Below are 10,189 nucleotides of genomic sequence, written 5' to 3'. Positions count from 1 at the left end.
TCTGCTACAGCAGCTTGACCAAACATGCATAACCCAATCATGCACAGATGGACAGACTGTGGGACGCACACACACACACACACACACACACACACACACACACACACACACACACACACACACACACACACACCACTCCTCATTTGACATCTCAGCTCCTCCTCTTCCCTCTACCGTGTTAAAACAGCAACAGATTTACGGTCCGTCATAATCTGTGTAAGATTAAGCAGCCATTGTCATGTGACCCTCCCAGTCTCATCCCTGTCTGCTTGTTGGTTTGTGACTTTTGTTTCACCAGCAGCAGGTGGACGAACAGTGCTGCAGCCTCACAAACGTCACACACTACTTCACTACTATTTGGATAGATTGGCGTTGATGCTGGAAGACGAAATGGCTACGTGGATTTCTTTTTTTAGGGAGCGGACGTTTTCTACCTTTAAAAGTGTTTTATTCAAGTTTAAAAACATTCTAAGATGTTATAAGAATAAAGCTGCACAAAAAATTCTGAAAAACAAAACTAGACTTTAGATTTGTATTTGAATTAAAAAACACGACAAGTTGGAATATTCTTGCAGCACTGGCAGATTTTTTCATGTTTTTAAAGAAAATAAGACTTTAAAGTGGTAATTTATAGAGAATTATCAGCTCTAAAAAGCCACTGTCATCTACCTGCTCAGCACCAAACAGATGACAGACACAGTTAGAGACCAGCTGGTCAACATAGTGGAGCATTTAGCAGCTAAAGAGCCAGATGTTTCCCTCAGGAGCTGGTGGAGACCAAAAGCAGAGCTAAAACAGAGTTAATATTGGTCTTAGATTCATCAGGTGGACACAAACACCACTCCAAATGAATTATAATGCCCTGTATCTGCTGGATGTTTAAATAAACAGTTTACAGTTAAAAGTTGATGATATGTCAGTGTTGTGTTCACGAGTTGTTTTTGTGCTACCCCCAGGTGGCCAAAAAAAATCAGCTGTTGCAGGTTTAAGGTTTAAGATTCAGTCAAGGACCAAAATTACTTGATCGTACAAAACATCACATTTTAAAAACCGATTGTATGTTTTCTCTGTAAAAGCTGAAGCTGTAAAGCTGGCGTCAAATAAATGTAGTGGAGTAGAAAGTAGAATATTTCCCTCACTCACGTAAACTACAGGTACCTCCATGCTGTACTTGAGCACAGTAGTTGAATAAATGTACTTCCCACCACAGCAGGGTGGCTTTGTTGGACTGACCACAACTTGGCTGAGTCTTCAGAGCATAGACAGAGTTGGGATTTAGGTTGCCGGAGGATTTCAGGGGAAGTTGCTAGGTCAGTGGATTACCTTGTAATAGATCTGTAGGAGGGCTGGCTGGAGAACACACGCCGGATGTGTTGGCTCGTGTATGGGGGGGGGTTAATCCTTGAGACAAACATGGTAACTCCTCCTCAGGTTTGTGAGTAACGCTAGAAGCTAAACTCTACATATTCCAATACTTTTTCCCCACTGAACGTCTGTTTTCTTTTCCCTCTCTCTCTCAGGTGTGAAAAGCGATGAATCCCATCCTCGCTGTTTGAACATGCTGCTTGGGTGCGGACGTTGACCGAGAGGAGCGTCTACCCTCTTACACTCCTTCCCCTCTGGACACGCGCACACACGCACACACACGCACACACACGCACACACACACACACGGAGTCAGCCCAATTCAAGCACAGCCATGCTGATCAAGGAGTATCGTATCCCCATGCCGATGAGCGTGGAGGAGTACCGCATCGCTCAGCTCTACATGATCCAGGTTAGTGGGTGGTTTTTGTTTTTTCTGGACATATTCGTTATCAAACATCACATCCATGGTTCCACTCAGACGTGCCAGGGGTACAGTGTGTACCAGGCTCTAGAAAAGACCGGAAAACAATTAAGAAACAAATTGCAATTAACCAGAGAAGAGGTTTATGTGCACCCTTGTGCTTAAGCTTAAAGCTGGATAAAAATGTCTTGGTGTCAGTGCAGCACAATCCTCCTATCAACTGCTGTGGCTAAACACAGATTTTACAGTTACATCAAAACACTAAATCGGACGACCTGGAAGCGACCTGTGTGTGTGGGGGGGGGTCCGTCGGGAGTTTAAGGTGTAATCTTGTCTCACTGTACCAGAACAGGCAAGGTGGAGAACATGGAACGTCGTTAAAGGGTCACAGGGGCAGTGTTGTCCTGCAGACCAGATGGTGCTCCATATGCCTGTGGATTGGGTTTCATTTAATAATTTTGTGCAAATGCACACACACGTATACAAACACACTAAAAGTTACATTTAAAAAAAAAAAAGTGTCCCAATGAGAAATACGCGTGTTTTCCAACATGTTGAATCGCTCCTTTAGGAACAACGGAACAAACAGCCTGTCTCTCTGTCATTCTCTCAAACTCATATCTGGCTGTTTTGAAATGCTAGTTGTCCCTGTGACTGGCTTTACAAGGACAGCATGGATGAAAATGTTAAGGGACTCAAGGTAAAAATGTAGTTTATAGTAAAATTAAGGGAAGTGCGGGTGACTTGTAAGTGTCATTTATCACTGCACTTTCTCCCGAGGGTTCCTTGTGCTGATTCATTTTGACAGCCCATTTGACAGCTTGTTGTGGTTGTTGTTTCTGCCTCTCCAGTCGGGTTAAGATGTTGGAGAAACCCACAGGAGCTAGATAAAGTCAGATGTCAAAAAAACGAAATCGTGATTCCCTGTTTTCGGAATCATATTTCCGTTTGCAGTTTCAGTTTGTTTCATTCTCTGAGTTGTCTCTGTACTGTAGCTGCATTCATTACAGTTTAACAGCAGCAGTAGTGATTTGAAGACTCTTTCTGCCCTGGATTTCACCTCTCAGGCAGCATACAGCCTGACCCCCCCGCCTCTTTTTTTTTTTTTTTTTTTGAACTGACCATCATTCAAAGATAATGCATTAAAGGACAGAGCTCTTTGTAGTAAAGATGGAAGCATTACTAATTGAGTTTAAAGAGTCATAGTTGGCTTTGCAGTATGACTTTTTGCTAAAGTGATTATGGGGTTAGTCCATTAATAAAGCAGCTACTACCATTATTATGGTTTATTATGTTGTTTGCTAGACGATACACTCGTGTGGTGCTGTGCAAAACTTTTAGGCACTGAAAGCAAAGTGAGGATTTTTCAAAAACAATGCGTAATGTTTTTATTTACCAGTTAACTTCCTACAAAGTACAGTCAACAGAAAAAACCTAAATCAGATCAGTATTTACATTGACCCCCCCCCTTTTGCCTTTAAACTAGCACCAGTTCTCCTCGGTGCACCTGCACACAGTTTTTCAGGTTCTTGGCAGGTTGGCTGTTCCAAGCATCTCGGAGAACTTGCCCCAGTTCTCCTGTGGATTTAGTCCGTCTCAGTGTGTCCTGTCTCTTCATGTGATCCCAGACTGACTCCGTGTCGCTGAGATCAGGGCTCTGTGGGGGGCCAGACCCTCTGATGCAGGACTGCGTTGTTCTTCCGGTCTCTGAAGACAGCCCTTTATGGCTCCGGTTGTGTGTTTGGCCCCGCTGTCTTGCTGCAGGAGGAACCAGGGACTGATCAGACGCATCCCTGGCGGTGTTGTGTGACGGATGAGAATCTAAACATCCGAAGTGACTCAAACCTTTGCACAGTGCTGTATAACAAAAGCAGAACCTCCCCACCTCTGAAACCAAAGCGGCTCCCTCCGTCAAGAGTCTTGAACCGATCCTCCTGAATATCAGCTTTGATAATGAACCGTATTATGTATGACACACAGACACACACACACACACACACACACACACACACGCACACGCATGCATCCACTGCTGGACCCCTCCTCCTCCTGTTCAGCGTCACAGCTGAGAGCCAGGTTGCCACGGTAACCGGTGACATCAGCTGCAGCATGGCAGCGGCTGCCATCATATGTTTGCGATATGGGCGAGAGAGAGATTGAAAGAAAGGGAGGGTCTGAAAGAGAGAGAGAGAGAGAGAGAGACAGGGAGGACAGACGCGATGATGCTGTCGGCATCGCCATGACGACATCGCTCTCAGGACCGGATACAGTTTAGGTTATGTGCATCACTCATGTACTGTTACGGGAGATGGACGCTTAGGGGAACACCTTACAGTATTTCATAACACTTTTCAGTGGGGTCCTATTGTAGCAGCGTCATTTACAATGTTATTTGCGTCTGAGTCAGATTGCGACCGTGTGCAGGAATCGGCAAACGTCTTCAGCTCAGTTCTGCAAAGTGGAGCCGTGAGCCTAAGCTCAGGGCAAAGGAAACCCTGAGCTACAGACGGGTCGCCACACACATTTGAAGGAGTGCAGCAAAGAGACTGTCGGGCTGGAAGGAAGGATTATCTGTTTTTCCAGCTCTTGAAGTGAAATACTCAGTTTTCACTCAGAGTAAAAGGGCATTTAATCACTGTTCTTTTCAGTGCATTTATTTACAGGTTCACAATAAAATGATGGGAATGTAGGTAGTTTTGCAACTATTGGGTAGTAGATAAGATGTTGAGCAAATACTTTTTTTTGTTTTGAACTGATGGCAGTGCTAGATTCAAAGTTAAAGAATCACCAAAATGATTACAGTTCCTCCTGAAGGGGACATTAATGTCTGTAGAAGATTTATTTACCATCCATCCAATAGTTACCGAGATAATTCAGTCAAAACCAAGATTGTCAACCTGTTGGTCGGCGCTACGGGGAGAAGTCAGAGGATTTCCACAGTCATTTGGACGTATCGTCCTCAACGTCTGAACCAAAATGTGTGTTCATCCAACCCATAGTTGTTCAGGTAGTTCAGTCTGGACCAAAGTGGTGGGCTGCCCAGTCAACATATCAGCCAGTGTGACCAAAACACCAATGGGAACTGTTGATGATGTATTACGTGAAATATTTTCTGTTTTTGCACCTAAAGCCTTTTCTTTTTCTTTTTCTTTTCGTTGTATAGTCTTGCCCACTTGTTGTTGTCGTTTGTGGGTTTTCGCTGCATTTTTTTAAATAACTCAAGCAGCGAGCATCGTCGGTCGCCAGCTCCAAACTGAAAGCAACCGCGGAAGTTGAAAAATGGCAGAGCGGTTAATAGAAGGGGTGTTTGAAACCTCTGAGCTGCTGGTGATAACGTTTGATGCATGAGGATCTACTGTTGCTCCGGGAGGGGCGTGCGCGGACCCGGGGAGGGGAGTTGCGCACCCCTGGTTCACGCTAACCTTGTGGTGTCACATCAATTATTCAAGGACGGCTCAGCCCGGCAGAAACGAGACCCTCAGCAAAACCAGGCCCATTATAATTCCACAGACGTGGTCCTCGGAGCGTCTGCTCAACCCAGCAGCACTTCTCAAATTGGACATGGGCTGTGTTTTCTTTCACTTCTTCTCCTCATCTTTCTTTCCCTGTCAGCTTTTGAAACCCTCCCTCTCCCTCTCTGCCGATTGTTTGAGGCCTTAAGCACTTTTTAAAAACATCTTAAAACGTTTCTCTGTGCTTTTATTTATTCAGATTTCCTTCTGTTGAATGTTTTTTGTCTCGCTGTCAAACTGGACGAGTTCCTCTTCACGCTTCGCGGCCCAGTTCTGTCTCAGCTTTCCTTCTGTATCTATTTGGTAGTCAGCCACTCGACTTTGTTCACACATCCAATTCAAGGTCCTCAAGACTTTTACAACTCTTTATTCTGCAGGTCTGTATGTTCCTAATCATTTACTGTGCAGTTTCCTGGAAATGACCATTTAGTCTGGTTCTAATTACAGGAAAATATAGGCGTTTCTTTGAAAGAGCAGTTTCATTTGAACCCAAATTCATTATTAATTTGTCATTGAAACCTTTACTCTTTATATATGTTGAATTGTGTTTGACAGCAGACTCAAGCTGAAATGATTAGTTGATTAGTTGATCAGCAGAAAAGTAAACTGCAACCATTTTCATAATCGTTTTATCATTTTTCAAGCAGAAAAAAGTGGAACAAGGTCGAATATTCTCCGACTCCAGCTTCTCAGTAGCGAGGACCTTCTGCTTTTCTATGTCACAGTCATCGTAAACTAGATATATTTGGGTATTAGGGCTTATGGACGGACGTTGCAGCGGCACAATCGACAGAATTCACATTTTTGCACGTTCAGCCGGACTCAAAGACTTTTAGGGTTTTGTTTTTTTTTAATTAATTTGCGTTGATTAGCTCATAATGTACTAATTGATCACTGTCTCCTTCCCCCAATAATTAGTATGACATTACAAAAGTTATTCTCAGGAAATGATTGGTGACACAGTTCCGGAAATATGGAGCGACTTCATGTTCCGTGTCTTTCCACACCTGCACATTTTCCACGGAACTGCAGCTCTTCTTCGCATTTGAGAACGATGCACACGAGGACAAAACGCAAACGCTTCCACGAGACGGTTGTGTTTTTTCTGAGCGGAGCACTGAAGGCGGCAGCGGGGCAACTGAAGGTTGTATTATAATGAGGGGGAAATACTAACACTAGAGACCCTCAGCACAGATGGTCTGAACGGTTCCATCTTTAGCCTCAGATCTTCAGTCTTGGTTTTCTTTGTTTTTTCGGAAAACTGTGCGAGAGAATAACTTTAACCTTCTACACAGCAAGGACCTCTGGAGAAACCACCTCTCCTCAAAGTTCCGGGGTTAATGCCGTTCAGGCGACGCTTCGGCTCTTTGCTCTGGGCCCCGAGATGTGTGTCGTTAACGCAGGTCTTCCGTGCCGTCCCCCCCGTGTGCTGCGGGAGAAGGGACGCGGACACGAGGAGGGTCATTTCAGGCCCTTAGCTCCTCACCTAAATTACATTACCTGCTAGATTACAGCAATTTTCCAGCTGTTTGCCTCCTCTGACCTTCATTACCGATATCGCCTCTCTAAAGTGTCCAGGAGAGAGAGCTCCGTGTTCAATCTGAGCCCTCGTTCTTGACCCCGAACACCCCACTCTTGCTGTTAATAATGATCGCGATGATTCGTATTCACAAAGTGCTTTTCCTCGACCCGCAGCACATTACAATGGAGGGAATAAAATTGCTTTTCAATCACGGGTTTGAAACCAGGATACGGTGTCTTCACCGTGGTCGCCTGACAGCGCTCACGTCGGGGATGTATATTTTGAGCGCCAGTGTTTATCGTGGCTGTGACTTTTGGCCTAACTGGGAACGGAAACATACGATAGACACACATTTTCATTCATTATCAGCCAGGTTGTAGGAGGCGCCGTGGCGCTGTCTTGAGGGCGACGAATCCGAAAAGATCTCCTCTTGTCCTCAGACTGATGTCTCAGTCCTCGTTATTAAACGTCTGAGAGGTAATCAGCGTTTAAGTGGAAAGAGACCGCTCAAAGTAGACCACGGCTGAGGATGAAATTCAAAGATCACTCACGGGGAAATAATGGCTCGAATGTAAATAGGGAGAATGGTAAAGCTCATCAGCCGGAAACTAGTTGGTTAAAATTAAACTTATGAAAGAGCTTCTGATCAGAATTTTACAGATTACTCACAGTCAGGAAAAATGGCAAAGCACCTAAACAAACCATATTTTAATGTTCTATAATTTATATTTAATCTCCTCCTTATCATTTAAACAGATTTTTTCAGACCCTTTTAGCGAGTTCTCTTCACGCTGTTATAAAATCAGGATTTCAGCAGCAGAGCAGCAGCAGCAGCTTGGAAATGGCTCGGAAGTGACCGCTGGTTGACGTGTGGTCTTAATGGGCCCCGTGTCAGTCACGATTTCATACAAACAGAAGAACATGTCAACGAGGACAGCTTTGTTGGGAACTCGGCTGCATTAAAATACTGAGTACGTGAGCACAGAGAGTAGGAGAGAAGCAGACAGATAAAGGTCTGGTCCAGCCACATGCCAGGTTTAGACCTGGTCTTGTTGTGTCACAAAAGGCGAAGTTAAAAACCTCCATTTCTACCACGTTTGTGCCTCAGTAACTTTGGTTCAGTATCTCTTAGACTCATTCTGGCTTCTGTAGTTATGGCTGGAATCGAAAGGACTGAAGAACAGTAACATTTTTATTTTGGGTTCATGTATTTGTTCTCCGTGCAGGGCTTTTGCGTTTTTAGGATTTTATCCAAAAAATATTCTCTGCTATGATAACTGGGCTCCTATATCAGATCCTGGAGGGGTTTGCTTCATACTACACCAGCCTTATAAATCCTTCATCTGTACAGCTGAGTGCTACAGACGGCTACAGTCTAAATGCAGAGCCTCTTAAGGAGACGCAGTGTGTTTATAAACTGAGGCCGTAATCCCAAACTCCCTCTGTGGAGCAACGGGCTTAATACACAGCTCAGTCTTGCAGGATCTGTGGGGTTGAACCATCTGCCGCCTTTTATTGAAGGATGTTACATGCTGGGCAGAAAGGGAGATCGTTGATTCTACCTCCTCTGTGCAGGGAATCTGGCTTCGTCAAAGTCTGCCTCACCTTAACCCGACGGTGAAAAGGAAACACTCAGCAGAGTTTGGATCCTTTAAGGAGAGGGAGGGAAAAATGAGGGTTAGAGTGAGCTGTGGCGGAATCGGGAGGAAAGAGAGAGTCTAAATAAACGTGACTAACAGGTTTAAAAGAAAGGGAGTCTCTTTTTCCTCCTCCCAGCTCGTCGCTTCGCCTCCGCTGCGTCGTCCGTCCACAGCTCTGCGATGAAAGACTCGCCTGAATGACCGACGCGAGCGCCGTGTGAGGGTAGACGGTGTTTGACCGGAAGCGGCTGTAGGAAAGAGAGGAGGAGGAGGGGAGGACGAGTGTCAGGGGGACCGGGGCTGAGTCTGCATGAGGCCGGGTGGACACGTCCCCCTGGCTTTGACAGCTGAAACTGAAACGGAACAGCGTGAGAGATGATAAAAACGTTGACACGTTCATCTAAGGAACCAAGTACATTTAGGACAAGTGTGTAAAATATGATGCACATTGTTATGCAGCAAATTAAACCACCAAACAGCATAGAAAACGGGTAGAACTGGCTCCGCTACAACATAAATATGCTACTTACATGTGAATGTATCTGTAGTAATAATCTGATTGTATAATAACACAGAGGCCATTTCCCTGCATAGTGAGTACTTTTACTTTTATACTTTATTTACATTTAGCTGATTATACTTACATACTTTCGATTAAGTAAAATCTTGGATGCAGGACTTTTACTTTGAACTGAGTTTTTTTTTTTACAGTGTGGTATTTTTAGTTATTACTCAAGTAAAGCATCTGAATTCTCCCACCGCTGACAAGACAACAGGTTTTTTTGTTTTTCCACTTTCTGTTGAATCTGAGCAGATCCTCAATCTCCCTCCTCCCTCTGTCCTGTCATCTTTCCGCCGCCTTGCAGAAAAAGAGCAGGGAGGAGAGTTGCGGCGAAGGCAGCGGCGTGGAGATCCTCGAGAACAAGCCTTACAAGGACGGCCCCGGAGGCTCGGGCCAGTACACGCACAAGGTCTATCACATCGGGAAACACATCCCGAGCTGGTTCTGTGCCATTCTGCCGCAAGCTGCCCTGCGAGTGGAGGAGGAGTCCTGGAACGCCTACCCCTATACACGAACCCGGTGAGACACCCACGCCAAATCTGGCCCCGTGTTTATTCACTGAAAGGTAACAGTAGAAATCCCTCAATAATATTGGTTAATGCAATACATCAATACATTAGCTGAAGCAGTACAATTAAGAATATAGGTGTAAAATCAGTCGATAACTTTCATTTGAATGATAACTTTTCTTTTTCCTGTTTTTTTCGGGGCATTTATCAGGGGTTCAAACAAACAATGAGCTTAAACATGGACTTCACACATCTTCACTGTCTGCACTTGTCTCCATATTGTAGTATTTCTCAGACGCACTGCCATCTACCAACAGCAGAACATCTCTCAGGGGCGTTTTGTTTCCGTTTCAGACGGTTCTCTCTTGTTTTGTCCCTATTGATATATTCATACATGATAAATATATCAGATTGCTGGAGATTTAGAGAAAAATGAGCCAAAATAAAATGGGCTTTCTTAATTTCTTACCATCGAATGAACTGCAAGGCTCTAACTAGGACACACTCTGCTTCTCTGAGCAGACGTTATTAATCACGCGATCACCCGAGAGTTGCTCTTCAAAGTGACTCTTGTAATTGGCTGGAAGTGGGAGGAATCTTGCTGCTCACAACCGGGCAATGACTTTTTTTACCCCGAAGTTGCTGCCGTAGAGAC

General features: G+C 44.6%; 1 protein-coding gene across 1 annotated transcript in view; it reads left to right on the top strand.

Annotated features, from left to right (window-relative positions):
- Positions 1–1,699: 1,699 nt before the first annotated feature.
- The window catches only part of LOC120806351 (membrane-associated phosphatidylinositol transfer protein 2-like), a 31,131-nt gene continuing 22,641 nt past the window's right edge, over positions 1,700–10,189 (top strand). Inside the window, exons 1-2 of the mRNA XM_040157409.1 lie at positions 1,700–1,777; positions 9,330–9,544. Coding sequence (XP_040013343.1) covers positions 1,700–1,777; positions 9,330–9,544 — 293 coding nt within the window. The remainder of the gene's footprint in view (positions 1,778–9,329; positions 9,545–10,189) is intronic.

Source organism: Xiphias gladius, chromosome 20, assembly GCF_016859285.1.
Source record: "Xiphias gladius isolate SHS-SW01 ecotype Sanya breed wild chromosome 20, ASM1685928v1, whole genome shotgun sequence".
Classification (NCBI taxonomy): domain Eukaryota; kingdom Metazoa; phylum Chordata; class Actinopteri; order Istiophoriformes; family Xiphiidae; genus Xiphias; species Xiphias gladius.
The sequence above is the reverse complement of the archived record's forward strand: the minus strand, read 5'-3'. Positions and strand labels throughout refer to the sequence as shown.